Raw genomic sequence first — 17,148 nt, forward strand, 5'->3', positions numbered from 1 at the left:
CTCTGATCACTTTTTCCCCGAGGCAGATTCCCCACACCATTGGTCTGCTGCCTGTGGAAGCCTTCAAACAAAGGAAAACCGTTGAAGGAAGCCACCCAGGTGACAAGTTTACCCCTGGCAACCAGTTTGAAGTTTCTCACCTGTCCCAGATGCTCCTTGGTGACCCAACTCCCTGACAACTTTCCCACAGCAAAGTATGAAAGCAAATTCCTGTCAGCCAAGGGAAACATTCCACCTGGCCCTGGCCACAGAACCTTCCAGTGGAATCTGAACAGAGTTAAACACCCGAAGAGACCTGACCGCCATCAGTTCATAACTGGCTGCCTGTGTGACCAAGGTGGCGCCTCCCCAGAGATTAGGATTGGGGGCAGTTTTCTTGTTGGTACTCGAGCCCCCTTACATAGATCTATCAGCAGGTGGTGGGGGTAGGGTTAAGAAGGATGACATCACTCCCATCCACAGGTCTGGAGAAAGTGCAGGTCCTCCCAGAGTGGGGGTCACACACCAGGCAGGAGGACACCACAGTTAAAGGCATGGATGGGAGGTCAGGCAGACCAAGGTAAAGTCCAGCTGAGTCTCCCATACAAGTGACTTGGCTCCTTTAAGCCTCTGTTTCTTTGTGCACAAAATGAGGATACTAATACTTCATAGGATTGTAATGGGGACCCAGTGATGATAATATATAGAGAGCAATTGCTGCCTATGACAAGAGCCACTGGATTCTTAAGTAGTGGGACTACTTAAATTAATTGATTAAAATTTAGTTTCTCAGTCTCACTAGCCACATTTTAAGGATGTAATACCTCAGGGTAGCTAGTGGCTACTGTATTCATCTGCCCAGATATAGACTCTGTCACGATCACGGAAAGTTCTATTAGACAGCACTGGAGAACATTCAAGCCCAGTTCCCAGCACAGCATATGAGCTCAAGTGTTTGCTATTGTGGCCGCTGTTGGCACCATCACTGCAGCCAAGGGATGTTGTGAGGTCCTGCTGGAAGGAGTATGTAAGTAGGGCTGTCCATACTCCAGCCCTCTCCCCACCAGCCCCCAGAGCACAGAGGTTATAGGACTTGGTGAATCTGGTTCTTGAAAGGCTGAGAATGCGTGAGCCCAATACACGTGCCCTTGGTCCTAGTGCACCCACAGCCTCATAGCCCTGTGGAATGTGCAGCCAGATGAGAACCAGCGCCTACCTGAGGCAAAGGCGAGAACAGCAGCTGGATCAAGTGTGATTCATTTGCAGCCAGGTGAGGTGACTCTTCCCACTCCTTCTGTGACTTGTGCCTAAAATAATCAGCATAATTAAGTCTAATATTAGTAGAAGCTTGGGAAGTTTTTTTTTAAAGTATGTCACCAAACCTTTTTCTTTTTCCGTCATAAAGAGCAGCTGAGAAGCATTTCCATTATTACAATTAGGAAGAGAAAGGATCGCCCTCCCCTGCCCACTGGAATCAGCTGGGAGCTTGAAAAATCTTGATGCCCAGGACTGACTCCCAGAGATTCTGATTTAATTGATCTAAAGGTGTGGCCTGGACATGAGGATTTTTGAAAGCTCTGCATGCAATTTCAATAGGCAGCCAAGGTTGAGAAACATTGGTTTCACTGTTAAAAATTTTTGGTGGCTCTCAACTCTGGCCACGTCAGAATTACCTTTCGGCCCTTTCTTTAAAAATGCCCAGGCCCCATTTGCAGAGAGATTTTGATCGGGGAGGTCCCAGCTTAGGTGAGACCCACTGGGCTGCTTGGGGCTAAGACGCACTGTTCTTGGAGCTCTTCTAGGTCATGACCTGGAGTCCCAACGATGAGGCAGTTACCCAGGTGCCTCCCACCTTGGGGAAGTGTTTGCTCAGAAGCAAGTTGGGCTCCTTCACTCTGTGGGACTGGGAGTTGAGCATTTGCAGCTATTACACTAGATTGATAGGCATTCTTGCTGGCATGAAGACTTTCCTAAGGGGCTGGGGCTCCTGCCGGGGCGGTTTTAAAGCAGAGCTGATTTGCAGGGGCCAGCATGCATGAATGGCAAATGTTCCTCTGGTAGAAAAAGCATGGAAAGTCAGCAAGGTGTGTCCCAGCCGAGGGGGTTATCTCCCTTGGTACGTTAAGACGGCACTGTCTGGGGGCACCTTTGCACCTTGCCGCACTGACAGCAAGAAGACCTTGCTCCAGGACAATCAGTAGCCCATCTCTTGTGTCTGATCAGATTTGTGTTTGTCACTAAATCACTAGCCCAGGGTATCTTCCAAACCAATTTGCATTATTAACCCGGAAAGGTAGCCTTACTGGATGAGATTGTTAGTTCCCAAACCTCTAGAAGCTTTTGTTTCTTCATCTGTCAAACAAGGTAAATAATAGCCACAACCTCACAGGTCAGTTGTGATTGCTGGGATTAAAAGAGATGATTCATGTAGGAGTTTAGCCTAATGCTTGCAGTAAATGTTATGTGTTGTAATTAGCACTTGGCTGCCACTATTTTATTTAAATGAAATGTATTGGGGTCTCCAGTATTGATGTGTTAAATCGTAGTGTTTTTAGAGCCAAATAATAGGCGAGGTGCTAGAATCCCTCTTTCCCAGGGCCTGCTGGTTAAAGTAGAAACGTTTCAAGCTGTGTGAAATTGTCATGGCTTGCTCACCTTCCTATACGCTGAGCCTTTCACAAAAGACTTGGCAAATCCTCATTATGGTACCTTTCCCGGGGAGAAAGAAGCACTAACCCTAACCCTAACCCTTTTGCATGGAAGTCTCATTGGCTTGCCTACAACTCCTGGTTACAAATCTGATAATCCACTCCAAAGCCCAGGCCCCCCGGCCCCATTCCGTTCAGTTTCTGTAGAGCTAAGCCCTGTCCTGCAAGAGCAAGAAGGCTGGGACCAGAAGAGAGGCTGGGACCAGAAGAGAAGCTGGTCACAGAAGAGCAGTCAGAAAGGTGGGCATAGTCCTGGGGGGATCAAGGAGGAGAGGTTAGGGAGATCCAAGTGAGCTATGGAAGAATGGATGGATGGATGACAAAAATGAACGTGAACGAGTCTGTAAATTACATCTTTCTGGAGAATCTGGTCCTTGGGTTGGAGCCTGAGGAGGAGAGTGAGGAATGATATTCCAGGTGGAAAAGGTAGCCAGAGTTGAGATGCACAATGGAGGGTAGTTGTTCATTCATTCTGCAGGTGTGTCCTGAGTCCCCACATGCTGGGAACTCTGCTAGGTGCAGTGTGTGGATTTAACGCTGGGCTGGGGGTGGGGAGTGGCAACAACTTGGATTGGCTGGAACCTAGGTGGGTGAGAGATAAAGTACAGGTGTGGATTAGGGCCCTGCAGGAGAGAGGGCTAGATATCACAGAGGAAGTGCACGACTCAGGGACCCCATCTGGAAGGTTGGAGAGCCATCTGGGTGCAGGGTGAAAACTTGAGGAGGAGCTAGAGGGAGGGACCCTTTGCAGGATTTTCTTGAGATATGGATGGCTTAGATTTATGCACTGCCTAAGCCTGTTGCTTATCACCTCTCAGCCTGGAGTCTAGTCCACTCTTCGCCTCCGCCTCATAGGAAAGGGCCAGTGCCTGCAGGGAGAGCTGTTTCTTGACTTTTGCTTTTAGGTAATTTTGTTATTAAAATCAAAGCAAGCAAACAAAACCCTGCCCCTGTCCCATAGCCCCTGAGCCGTTGAAAGTCAGTGTTCTTATTCAGAGTTCTGTGATCCCCTCTCAGTGTGCCTAGTCTTCAAAGGCCTTTTAATCTAAAAGTGAAGGTTAGAGGCTAGCTAATTAATCAAAAGATAAACTCTTTAGAAAAGTTTAGCTATCACTGCCATGTCTGGGGGAAAAACAAAACTAAACAAAACTTTAAATCTAGCATATGATATGGGGCTGCTCTGCTAAGAAGTCCCCACCAGGAGGCCGGGTGCTGTGATTCACGCCTATAATCCCAGCACTTTGGGAGGCCGAGGTGGGCAGATCACCTGAGGTCAAGAGCTCGAAACCAGCCTGGCCAACATGGTGAAACCCCGTCTCTACTAAAAATACAAAAGTTAGCCGGGCGTGGTGGCATGTGCCTGTAATCCCAGCTACTAGGGAGGCTGAGGCAGGAGAACCACTTGAACTCAGGAAACGGAGGTTGCAGTGAGCCGAGATCCCGCCACTGCACTCCAGGCTGGGCACAAGAGCGAGACTCCATCTCAAAAAAAAAAAAAAAGAAGTCCCGCCTGGCAAAGGAGGTGGCGATCTTAGATTTCTATTGATGATAAGAATGTTACTCTATACAAAGGGAGTAACGAAGTAACAAAGGGACCAGTGTCTAAGCTAAGTATCTTTTATTAAGAAGAATCACATGCTTGGGGGATTAGCGGCTCAGGGTGAGGGGATGCCTGTAAAAGAAAATGACCATCCCATCCTTGTGGCCAGGGCACATCCTGAAGCACCTTTGAGACCCACTTGTGCATAGCAGGGGGCTGTGATTGAAAGATTAATACCAAAGAACCTCTGAATGAATCGCCTTCCCCTGCACACTGGAATCAGCTGGGAGCCTTAAAAATCTTGATGCCCAGGACTGACTCTGAATGGTAGCAATACCAGGAATTACATCACGTGGTATTAGCACCACACTGTACGGGCTACACGCACATTCAAACACGACCTTGCTTGTGCCTTTACTAAGCCTGGGTGGAGGTAGGCCAGGTATTGATGGACAGGAGGACACCAGGGTTCACGGGAGAGTAGTGACTTCTCCAGTCCTACAATGACCAGGTAGTGGTGCTGAGTAACCTGGTAAATACTTGAAGAACTAATTAAACTCGAAGACGACAAAAAGGCAAACCACAAGCCTATGTCTCCACTGGTTTCAGGTGTTTTCTTTCTTATCACCAGAAATTGTGAAAATACACATTTGGTTTAAAACTAACCTGGATTTTTTATGAACTGCAAAATGAAGCTTGTGTCATGAACACATTTGCTGCCTTTATTCCTCCAGGATTTGGCCCAGTCACAATAGTCACGGATTGCTTCAGCCATAGCTTGCATCCGCAGATGATAAGGATGATTAGATTCCCCTTCCTTCTCCACATAAGCAGTGGTGCCTGCGGCAGGGAAATAGGCATTTTGCTGACACCTTTCCCTCCAATTGCAAAAGCTGGCAGGGCCCCTTTGGGCTTTACCTGCAGGCTCTGGGTCCCTCCAGGAAAGCCCTCCCTGGAGAGCTAGGGTAACAAGACCTTTTGTCAGGAGAGTGCACTGACGTTCCTTTCCTCCCCAGCTGCCATTCTGGGTACGTTGGTGCACGCTGTGAGCATGCGGACCTCTTGGCCGTGGTGGCCGCCAGCCAGAAGAAGCAGGCCATCACCGCCTTGGTGGTGGTCTCCATCGTGGCCCTGGCTGTCCTTATCATCACATGTGTGCTGATACAGTGAGTACTTGCTGCCCCTAAGGCCAGGTTCCCTGCCCGCCTCCCCTACCAGGGACATCTGCAGTATATCCAGATAACAGGGCCACCTCAGCACAGCTTATTTCTGCGATGTCTGAGTGCTGTCAGGAAAGCTAAATGCTACTTTGATGACTGTTGGCATGGCGTGGCAGCCAAGCTGCATGAAGGCCTCGCGCATCCTGGGCGGATCCCCAGCTGAGGGGTTTGTGCACTGTGGAGGCCAGTGCAGAACCAAAGGCATGCTCATTCTTTCCACGGTTGTGTTGGAGTCTTCAGAATAGTGATGAAGTGGGCAGGTGCTCCAGAGAGGACTAGAGACAGCTCCTAGCCTCCTTCCATCTGCAGCAGAAGTACTTCCTCTCTGCAGAAGTCACTTTGCAAATACTAAACCATGTCGATGGCCATTGTTGCTGTTACAGGCTGACGACCATCACTCTGCACGGCCCTTCCTCTTTGTCCACTTCTCTGTCCCTCCTCATCCTCCAAAACTCAGTTGCTGTGTTGTATATTCCAGGAAGCCTCCCTGGGGCCTAGACCAGGACAGACCTTTTCAGGTGTGTCTTGGCCCCATTTGCTTGCCCATATCTCCTGACTGTACTGCTGTGCAGGGTCAGAGACCCTGGGAATACAGTGCAATATTCCTAGCATTTGGAACTATGCCAGATTTATTCCCTGGAAATATCTAAAGTCTGAGTCTTAGGGGATTTATTAGATTGGTGCAAAAGTAATTGCAGTTTTCACCATTACTTTTTAAGGCCAAAACCACAATTACTTTTGCACCAACCTAATATACCTAATTGGATATGCACAAAGAAGTCACAGAACAGTTAAAGGCTGCCACTCAATTCAGTGTAGGTTAACTCATGGTGGAGACGGTCAGTGGATGGGCCCCTCTGGCAAGGCTGTGGTCAGTAGCTACATGTCGATGCAAGAAGCCAGACTTACACCCTCCAAGGTTGCCTAAGATTTGGACAGATAAACAAACTGTCCCTTTGGTTTGTGGCTATTGAGACATCTGAAACACATGGCCCTGGTTCTGGTAACAATGAGGTACCCGTTAGAGCCCCAGCTTGTTGACAGTAGCCACAACCTGCTCACATCCTTCTCCTGGACCAAGGCAGCACTGAGTGGTGAGGTTTGATGTCTGAGCTGGGCTGGCCTTTCCCTCCCCACCAAGCAGTATCCATTCTGCTTCCAAGGGCCTTGGAAAAACACGTTTGCTGGGAGAAGACAAGTAGCTCTGGTTCAGACTGGGCCACAGCCCAGGCTCTGCCACTCAGAAAGACCCTCCTTGAGGAGCAGGAGCAAGCTAGTGGGCTGCCAGCCTTGCTTCTCATGGCCAGTAGCTGTGTGTGCTGTCCCATCCTTCCATTGTCCTGTTTCTGTGGCCAGGAGGGTCACAGGGACTTAGGAACAAGACTGGGGGCCCATGTGGGCCTCCCCAGAGGGACCTAAGAGCTAATTTTGGCAGATTGTCTGGAAACAGGAATGATCTAGATGCCTAGACAGCATCTCTCATTTCCAGGGAGGCGGCCAGTCCCAACTCCTGTGTCCCTTCCCAGCCTTGGTCTCCCTGCCAGAGACCAAGTTCAGAATCCAAGAGCCAGAGACTAAGCTCTCACTCCTGCCAGGCTGCTGGCTTCCTGGGCTTAGGGCCCTCCTGAGTTGCAGGGTCCAAGTTGGGACCAGCTTGTCCCATGCTGGAGGGATCTAGAGGCCTTGATCCCATTGCCCGGGGATGCTCCTATCTGGGAAGTGACAAGGACAAGTCCACCTGGCTGGCTGACTGTGAGAAAGTAGTCATTGATGGCTCTGGAACCAAGGCCTTTAGAGCCCCCTGGCATGGGATGTGCTGTTTCCAGCCCAGACTCTGAAACTCAGGAGGGCCTCATGCCCAGGCACACTGCTCTGGGCTCCCGGTTTTCACCTGTGACATAAGCAGGTTGGGCAGGAAGGTCTCAGAGCCTCCTCCTTAGCCCTGCTGTCCAAAGATTCAGGGGCTCCAGTAACCTTTCCAGCTTCTCACTGCAGGACAGTGCCAAGACAGAGGCTGGGATGGGAATCGTGAAATGTCCACCGGATACCAAGAGAGAAGCCCAGCAACAGGCTTATTTCTTCATCTCTGCCACCTGGCTCACCTTAGGAAATTTCTCCTAACTCCAGCCCTAGCCCAGGGATACATAAATTATATATGCATTAAGGTTAGAATGAGTGGAAACAAAGTTCTCCATGATAGCCCAAGGGAAATGGCTGGCAGCGTATGTGGGGAACTCATCTCTCACTCAGTGCTTTCTTTTCTGTTCTTTTGGGGCTTTTTTCTTTCATGCAAAGTCTGAAAACTGTCCATTCCTGCCCACAGAGGGAGGCAGGAGCCTTTATAATCCTGATGCCTCAGGACTCCGGGTCACACAGGTTTACAGAGAGGGTAGATGTTCCAAAACTAGAGAATTTTAGTCCTGAAAGCAGGAATCAAAGCCATTGAGATCCATAACTCATTCTTCCATTTTTTTCCATGGGTCAATTCAGCCATCCAAGTTCCCTGTTCTGCTACTGGCAATACCAGATGAATAACCTCTTCCTAAACCCTCACAGCCCTGCCAGCTGGAGGTGGCCACTTTATCCCAGTCCTTTGTCCCAATTCTGAGGCCATTACACTTGTGGAATTACCCACCTGGCTTTTTATCAAGAAAGCCGGGTGAAGGACCAGTTCTCTCTGACAGCTGGGGAAGCTGAAGCCAGGTCGGCTTGCAGAAACGGAGCAAATACTTTAGGGCAGCCAACAGATGCTTTTGTTGTTGGCCAGCATCTGCCCCAAAAAGCCACTGCCCTACAATGCCCTCAGCCCCCTATGGTGCCTGTCCCTCTAGAAGCCCCCATGGGGAGCTGGTTTGGAACTGGTTTAGAGCTGGAGCTGCCCAGCAGGCCCCTAGGGCAGATGCTGTACCAACCTGGCCCTCTTGCCAGGCTCCTGCCCAGAATGGGTCCTCTGTGTCTTTGCAGCTGCTGCCAGGTCCGAAAACACTGTGAGTGGTGCCGGGCCCTCATCTGCCGGCACGAGAAGCCCAGCACCCTCCTGAAGGGAAGAACCGCTTGCTGCCACTCAGAAACAGGTAAGGAACCTCTTCTCTGGTGGGAGACACTATTGGGTGGAGAAAACGACCACTTTCTCCAAGTCAGGGCAGAAGTTCCTGGAGTATGAAGCAGGAAGAGGGGAGAAAAGGAAGAGACTGTTTCATTCTACCAAGTCAGGTTTAGTTTATTCATAGGTGCCTTTTACTTAGTAGGGACCCCTTATATCCTGGCTGGTGGCTGTGGGACTTTTGACAAGTTACTCACCTCTCAGAGCCTCAGAGTTTTTTTGTTTTTTGAGATGGAGTCTTACTCTGTCACCCAAGCTGGAGTGCAATGGCGCGACCTTGGCTCACTGCAACCTCCACCTCCCAGTTTCAAGTGATTCTCCTGCCTCAGCCTCTCGAGTAGCTGGGATTACAGGCTGCCCACCAACACGCCCAGAAAATTTTTGTATTTTTAGTAGAGATGGGGTTTCGCAGTATTGGCCAGGCTGGTCTCGAAATCCTGACTTCAGGTGATCTGCCTGCCTCGGCCTCCCAAAGGGCTGGAATTACAGGCATGAGCCACTGTGCCCGTCTTAGCCTTGGTTTTCTTATTCTTAAAAAGATGTGCAAATTGGAGGAATACTGATATAAAATACCTAGTATAGTGTATCACCCAAATTGTAGGCACTCAAGAGATGTTCATTCTCTTTCCCTTGAGAAAGTCACTTCCCCTTTTTCATCTGTAAAAGGAGGAATTTGGCCTATGAAAGGTCTCTAAGGACCTTAAAACCCTTAGATCCTATGATCTTCACTAAGTTTACCTTGTTTCCTGGATATTTTCGCCAACATCCATGAAGACATCAGGATGTGGGGCCCAGCTTGCACCTCAGGAGCCTCCACGGAGCATCAGTGGCTCTGGGCTCGTGGAGGTGAAGAGTCCTTCATCCAAACAGGGCCGGAAAAGTCTCACACCGGCCAGCTTTTCAGGGATTCAATTTTGACCAAGAGAGCCCGTTGTAAAGTTCTTCTTGAGGACATAGTGGGTCAAGAGACAGTCATTAAAGCGAATCCACCCAGAGGCGTCCTTCCCTAGTAAACAGTTGGCGCTCAGAAGTTCCAGGGTCCATGGAGAGGGTAGGGAGGAAGGCTGCTGGGAGGCTGGACACATGTGCATTCATTAGAGCTCATGGTCATCTGGAGGGAGCTGAAGGCCCAAGAACACGTGTTTGTTCTTTATTTCAATAACCATAGTCATCGTGCACAGTAAGGGAGCACACAGAGAGTGCGGGAGCAGCACTTGAGATTTGGGAGCCACAGCTCTTGAGGATGCAAATCCATTCAGCCTTACAGTGGTCTTAGGAAGAGGATGGTTCATGAGTGATGTGGGTAAACTGAGTCTGCTGACAGCCTGCTTGGGTCCCACTGGGAATCAGTGGGGGAGTGAGGATGAGAACCAGGGCCTCTAAAGCCCCCTCTCAACATCTCCTTTCAGCTACCTTGGGCTAATCTATTGAGCTAATGAAGGTAAATATTTTTATTTTTTCTTTTAGCACCAATAGAAAAATGTTTTTAATCTTTTAAGAAAATTTGTAATAGATTCTGTAGCATTTGTCTGAACCTAACAGAGTCATTTGGGGTGGAGTAAGTTTCTTGTTAATGTCACTTCTTCTCTACCCACATTTAAGAAGTTAGCTCTAAGCCTGGGGATGGGTCTGGCCTTTAGAGATGGCCACCTGGGCTGAAGTCCCTCTCCCTCAGATGGTGCATATCACAACCTCATATAGCACCTGCCAGGCCTGCTGGGCCTAAAGGATGGGTGAACCAGGGGTACTCACCTGTGAGCACCTCCAGAGGAACCATGGCAAGGATCTAGAGAGATGTCCAGGCTAAGCTGAACTCAGGAACTGAGGACGGTCCATGCTGCCTCACCACGACAGACACAGAGGATACCCTCAGGGCCCAGCTGTTGAAAAATAAATGGGTCCATTCTTGTATGGCCTCAGGGGAAGCCTTTCTGCCACCAGAGCCCTGGACCAGGGCTGCCCACCAACCCAGCTCTTACAGGAGCTGACTGAAGGCCAGATTAAAATGAGACCCTCACAACAGGGGGCATCCCCCCGCTCCCCTCCATCTGCCTTCCTTCTGCTATCACTCACTCACTCACTCACTCACTTTCAATCAGTCTCTCTAGCTTCCTTTGGCACTGAAAGCACAATGTCAGAGGTTGCGGTCCCCGAGACTGAACCAGCAGAATTTGGACTCGGGCCTAACTGCCTGAGAGAACTTGGTGACATTGGCTCTGCCATCTCCAAGTCTCTTTCCTAAGCTTATTTTCCCAACGTGGCCAGGGTGTGGCCCACAGTGCTTAACCTGTTTTTCCTTCCTGCCAGTGGTCTGAAGAGCCCAGAGGAGGAGTTTGGCCAGGTGGACTGTGGCAGATCAATAAAGAAAGGCTTCTTCAGGACAGCACTGCCAGAGATGCCTGGATGTGCCGCAGACCTTCCTACTTGGCCTGTAATCACCTGTGCAGGCTTTTGTGGGCCTTCAAAACTCTGTCAAGAACTCTGTCTGCTCGGGGTTATTCAGTGTGACCTAGAGAAGAAATCAGTGGACCATGATTTCAAGACTGGTTGAAAAAGAACTGCAAAGAGACGGACTCCTGTTCACCTAGATGAGGTGTGTTCATCGGTTGATGTCTGAGTCCAGATGTGTGCAGTTGTCTTCTGCCAGCCATGGATTCCGGGCTATATATTTCCTTTTAATGGGCCACCTCCCCACAACAGAATTCTGCCCAACACAGGAGATTTCTATAGTTATTGTTTTCTGTCAGTCATTTGCCTACTGGGGAAGAAAGTGAAGGAGGGGAAACTGTTTAAGACACATGAAGACCCCAGCTTTAAGAGAAGCTGTATCCTCTAACCACAAGACCCTCAACCAGCCCAACATCTTCCATGGATACATGACATTGAAGACTGTCCCAAGCTATCGCCACTCTTGGAGATAATGTCTTATTTATTAGATGGATAATGGTTTTATTTTTAATCTCTTAAGTCAATGTAAAAAGTATAAAACCCCTTCAGACTTCTACATTAATGATGTATGTGTTGCTGACTGAAAAGCTATACTGATTAGAAATGTCTGGCCTCCTCAAGACAGCTAAGGCTTGGGAAAAGTCTTCCGGGGTGCAGAGATGGAACTAGAGGCTGGGTTACTGGTAGGAACAAAGGTAGGGTTTCAGAAGTGGTGCCACTGAAGCCACAAAGCCGGTAAATGCCTCAATACATTCTGGGAGAAAGCTTAGCAAATCCATCAGCAGGGATCTGTCCCCTCTGTTGGGGAGAGAGGAAGAGTGTGTGTGTCTACACAGGATAAACCCAATACATACTGTACTGCCCAGTGATTAAATGGGCTCACTTCCTCATGAGCCCTCCGTGAGTATGTTTAGAAATAGAACATTAGCCACGAGCCATAGGCATTTCAGGCCAAATCCATGAAAGGGGGACCAGTCATTTATTTTCCATTTTGTTGCTTGGTTGGTTTGTTGCTTTATTTTTAAAAGGAGAAGTTTAACTTTGCTATTTATTTTCGAGCACTAGGGAAACTATTCCAGTAATTTTTTTTTCTTCATTTCCATTCAGGATGCCGGCTTTATTAACAAAAACTCTAACAAGTCACTTCCACTATGTGGGTCTTCCTTTCCCCTCAAGAGAAGGAGCAATTGTTCCCCTGAGCATCTGGGTCCATCTGACCCGTGGGGCCTGCCTGTGAGAAGCAGTGGGTCCCTTCAAATACATAGTGGATATCTCATCCCTAGGAATTTTCATTAAAATTTGGAAACAGAGTAACGAAGAAATAATATATAAACTCCTTGTGTGAGGAAACGCTACTAATATTTGAAAAGTGAAAGATTTCTATGTATTAACTCTTAAGTGCACCTAGCTTATTACATCGTGAAAGATACATTTAAAATATGTTAAATTGGCTTGAAATTTTCAGAGAATTTTGTCTTCCCCTAATTCTTCTTCCTTGGTCTGGAAGAATGATTTCTATGAATTTTCTCTTTTTTTTTTTTATAATTCAGACAATTCTATGACCCGTGTCTTCACTTTTGGCACTCTTATTTAACAATGCCACACCTGAAGCACCTGGATCTGTTCAGAGCTGATCCCCTAGCAACATAGTTGACACAGCTCCAGGTTTTTAAATTACTAAAATAAGTTCAAGTGTACACCCTTGGGCCAGATATGTGGGTTGAGGCTTGACTGTAGCATCCTGCTTAGAGACCAATCAATGGACACTGGTTTTTAGACCTCTATCATTAATCGTAGTTAGCATCCAAGAGACTTTGCAGAGGCGTGGGAATGAGGCTGGACAGATGGTGGAAGCAGAGGTTCCCTGCGAAGACTTGAGATTTAGTGTCTGTGAATGCTCTGGTTCCTAGGTCCAGCAAGTCACACCTGCCAGTACCCTCATCCTTATGCCTGTAACACACACGCAGTGAGAGGCCTCAAATATACGCCTCCCTAGAAGTGCCTTCCAAGTCAGTCCTTTGGAAACCAGCAGGTCTGAAAAAGAGGCTGCATCAATGCAAGCCTGGTTGGACCATTGTCCATGCCTCAGGATAGGACAGCCTGGCTTATTTGGGGATTTTTCTTCTAGAAATCAAATGACTGATAAGCATTGGATCCCTCTGCCATTAAATGGCAATGGTAGTCTTTGGTTAGCTGTAAAAATACTCCATTTCAGGTTAAAAATGCATCTTCTAATCCATCTCTGCAAGCTCCCTGTGTTTCCTTGCCCTTTAGAAAATGAATTGTTCACTACAATTAGAGAATCATTTAACATCCTGACCTGGTAAGCTGCCACACACCTGGCAGTGGGGAGCATCGCTGTTTCCAATGGCTCAGGAGACAATGAAAAGCCCCCATTTAAAAAAATAACATTTTTTAAAAGGCCTCCAATACTCTTATGGAGCCTGGATTTTCCCACTGCTCTGCAGGCTGTGACTTTTTTTAAGCATCCTGGCAGGAAATGTTTTCTTCTACATGGAAAGATAGACAGCAGCCAACCCTGATCTGGAAGACAGGGCCCCAGCTGGACACACATGGAGCCAAGCCAGGGATGCACTGGCCATTTTGTCCCCGCAGGAGAGATGGGCAGAATGGCCCTAGAGTTCTTTTTCCTGAGAAAGGAGAAACAGATGGGATTGCCACTCACCCACCTACACTGGTAAGGGAGGAGAATTTGTGCTTCTGGAGCTTCTCAAGGGATTGTGTTTTGCAGGTACAGAAAACTGCCTGTTATCTTCAAGCCAGGTTTTCGAGGGCACGTGGGTCACCAGTTGCTTTTTCAGTCAATTTGGCCAGGATGGACTAATGAGGCTCTAACACTGCTCAGGAGACCCCTGCCCTCTAGTTGGTTCTGGGCTTTGATCTCTTCCAACCTGCCCAGTCACAGAGGGAGGAATGACTCAAATGCCCAAAACCAAGAGCACATTGCAGAAGTAAGACAAACATGTATATTTTTAAATGTTCTAACATAAGACCTGTTCTGTCTAGCCATTGATTTACCAGACTTTCTGAAAGATCTAGTGGTTCACACAGAGAGAGAGAGAGTACTGAAAAAGCAACTCCTCTTCTTAGTCTTAATAATTTACTAAAATGGTCAACTTTTCATTATCTTTGTTATAATAAACCTGATGCTTTTTTTTAGAACTCCTTACTCTGACGTCTGTATATGTTGCACTGAAAAGGTTAATATTTAATGTTTTAATTTATTTTGTGTGATAAGTTAATTTTTGATTTCTGTAATGTGTTCATGTGATTAGCAGTTCTTTTCCTTAATATCTGAATTATACTTAAAGAGTAGTGAGCAATATAAGACGCAATTGTGTTTTTCAGTAATGTGCATTGTTATTGAGTTGTACTGTACCTTATTTGGAAGGATGAAGGAATGAATCTTTTTTTCCTAAATCAAGACTGGAGTGTTTCTTTAATGAGATTAGGATATTGCTCAAGGAAATGAAGACTTTTCTCTGCAAATATGAATGATGAGGAAAAATTAGATGATTTTTGCAAAATGTGGAAGTCCTATAATTAACCATAGTTGATCCCTGTCTCCTTGAAGAATTCAAGTTCTCTGAAGCTCTTCCCAGTATATAAGTACTTAGTAGACTATGTGTCCAATAATGCTAATTGATGTGGTGGAAAATATATACAATCTCTGCCACTGCAGGAATTGAAATCTGGTTGAGAAGACAGACTGATATGCTGAGAATAATTCAGGACTATTTCTAGACAATACAAATAAGCCATGAAATTATAAGGTAGAGCATATATGTTAACAGCTGTGGTTCTCAAAGCATGGTTCCAGACCTGCAGCATTGGTATAACCTGTGAACTTGTTAGGAATGCAAATCTTTGGGCTCCAGCCCAGACCTGCTATAACTATACTGTGGGGGTGCTCCATACTCTCTCTGCCCTCTGGGTGATTCTAATACATGCTCAAAATTTTTATATATTTTTTAACTTTGTAGAGAGGTGGGGTCTCCCTGTGTTTTCCACACTGGTTTCAAACTCCTGGGCTCAAGCAATCCTCCACCTTGGCCTCAGAGTTCTGGGATTATAGGTGTGGGCCACTGCGCTTGGCTGATGCTCAAATTTAAGAACTACTGTGCTATAGGATTCAGTGAAGGGACAACTTAGTGTTGAGCTACAGTTTTATGGAAAAGCTTTGAAAAGGCTTTGCAGAAGAAGTGAAACAGAGTTTACCTCTTGGAGTTCAAATGTAATAGCCATCAGAAAGTGTAGCCTTGAATGAAGGGCTGCATTTATCTGGATCTTCTCTGCTCAGCCTAGTTGAAGGAAAAAAATAGATCTGTCCATCTCCCACCATACCCCCGGGCTCACCCACCCCTGTTCCCTACCACCCAGTCGCTAATTATAAGGAATTGTTCTAAAACTGTCAACCGGATCTTACAAGCCCATAGTAAGGCCTCTGCAGTTCTGTTGTTTTTTTTTTGTTTTTTTTTTTTTTTGAGGTGGCATCTCTGTCACCCAGGCTGGAGTGCAGTGGTGTGATCTCGGCTCACCGCAACCTCTGCCTCCTCGGTTCAAGCAATTCTCCTGCCTCAGCCTCCAGAGTAGCTGGAACTACAGGTGCGCGCCACCACGCCCAGCTAATTTTTGTATTTTTAGTAGAGACGGGGTTTCACCATGTTGCCCAGGAGAGTCTCAATCTCTTGACCTTGTGATCCACCCGCTTCGGCCTCCCAAAGTGCTAGGATTACAGGCATGAGCCACCGCGCCCAGCCAGGCCTCTGCACTTCTAACCCATGGGTAGGATTCACCTATGCAACATAGGAAGCACTCACAGAGAAGTGGAGGGTGAAATCGTTGCTGCACAGTATAAAATCCTGGGCCCCAAAGAAGGTTCTACTCTTTGTAGGGAGGGACGAGCATGTGGAGCTTGCTGTCCAGAACCCAGAGGGCTTAGGATCAGCCAAACTTACAGAAAGATTCTGGCCCTCAATAAAGTCTCTCCCTACCTCTTAAGAGAGAGTGGGGAGACTTGCTACCCAAACCTGGTCTTCCTCCTCATGACCCTATTCAGTCTTTAGAGACATCTCCAGGCCTTCTTCCTAACCAGTGGGATTTTTCACTAGTCCCTATTTTTTCTCTTCCTTCCCAATTTCTAAGCCATCTACCTGCCAAGCCTGCCTGCCTGCCAGAACCAAGGTCCAGTGATTGCCCCTTGTCCTGGTCAGGTGCACTGAACTGTCTGGGGTGGGGAGGACCCATCCCAGGAAAAAGCACCAATCAACTTTGAATCAAGCCAGACCTTTCCTCATCCAGATGACTTGCAGTTGACAACCTGAAAGCCATGTTCTGGATGCTTTGGGTCTAGCCTTTTTGGATCATGTTGGCCCAAACTTCAGACCCCTATCTTTCCTGGTTACCCTGACTTATGCCTGGCTCTGTTTGGGGACATTTGAGTATAACCCTTGCCTTGCTTCCTCTCTAGCTCAGAGCTTCACTACCAGCACTTTTTTCCCCTGACTCCTGAAACCTCTCTTCCGCAACTGCTTTCTGCAGGACTTGCTACTTCCAGCAGGCTCTGAGGTTTCCACCACAGCCTTTCACCTCCAGAAGTCAGGAGTGAATTGCTTGCAGTCACAGAAGCTGTGTCTAGCGATGCCTGTTTCATAGCGTGGTGTCTGTCACCCAAGATCAATAAGGAATTTGAATATATGGGGATGGACCTTAGACATCACTTTAAAAATCTCTCCAGGTGATTCTCGAATACACCAGGCCCCAGGGAGCAGGTGGCATGGGAGAAGTGTGATGCCTGGAGCTAAGAGTACCTGGTGCTCACCCAGCGCACCCCACCCTGGCCCATCCTCAAGGAGATTCCTTAATATCCAGCAGATGTTCACCTCTGGGGAGACAGAAGCTTGGGCCTCCTCTCAAGTGGGATCGCCTAAGGCAGAGAAGTGAGAAATCTCCTGTGGGTACTCCTGTAAGGAGTGCCTTGTGGCTGGTGCTTGAGGTCGTAGGTCACGCACAAGTGGGCAGTGGCTTTTTTTTTTTTTTTTTTGAGTCAGGGTCTCACTCTGTCACCCAGGCTAGAGCACAGTAGCATGATCTCAGCTCACTGCAACCTCTGCTTCCCAGGTTCAGACA

At 47.7% G+C, this 17,148-nt stretch overlaps 1 protein-coding gene across 4 annotated transcripts in view; it reads left to right on the plus strand.

Moving 5' to 3' along the window:
- The window catches only part of TGFA (transforming growth factor alpha), a 106,229-nt gene extending 91,786 nt beyond the window's left edge, over nt 1–14,443 (plus strand). For 3 of the 4 annotated variants that reach the window (XM_009237199.4, XM_054545997.2, XM_054545998.2), the window contains 3 exons: nt 5,244–5,393; nt 8,412–8,521; nt 10,858–14,439. In XM_009237199.4, coding sequence (XP_009235474.1) covers nt 5,244–5,393; nt 8,412–8,521; nt 10,858–10,865 — 268 coding nt within the window. In that variant the 3' untranslated portion in view covers nt 10,866–14,439. 4 annotated transcript variants of the gene reach the window in all.
- Nucleotides 14,444–17,148: the final 2,705 nt, after the last annotated feature.

Source organism: Pongo abelii, chromosome 12 (assembly GCF_028885655.2).
Source record: "Pongo abelii isolate AG06213 chromosome 12, NHGRI_mPonAbe1-v2.0_pri, whole genome shotgun sequence".
Taxonomy (NCBI): domain Eukaryota; kingdom Metazoa; phylum Chordata; class Mammalia; order Primates; family Hominidae; genus Pongo; species Pongo abelii.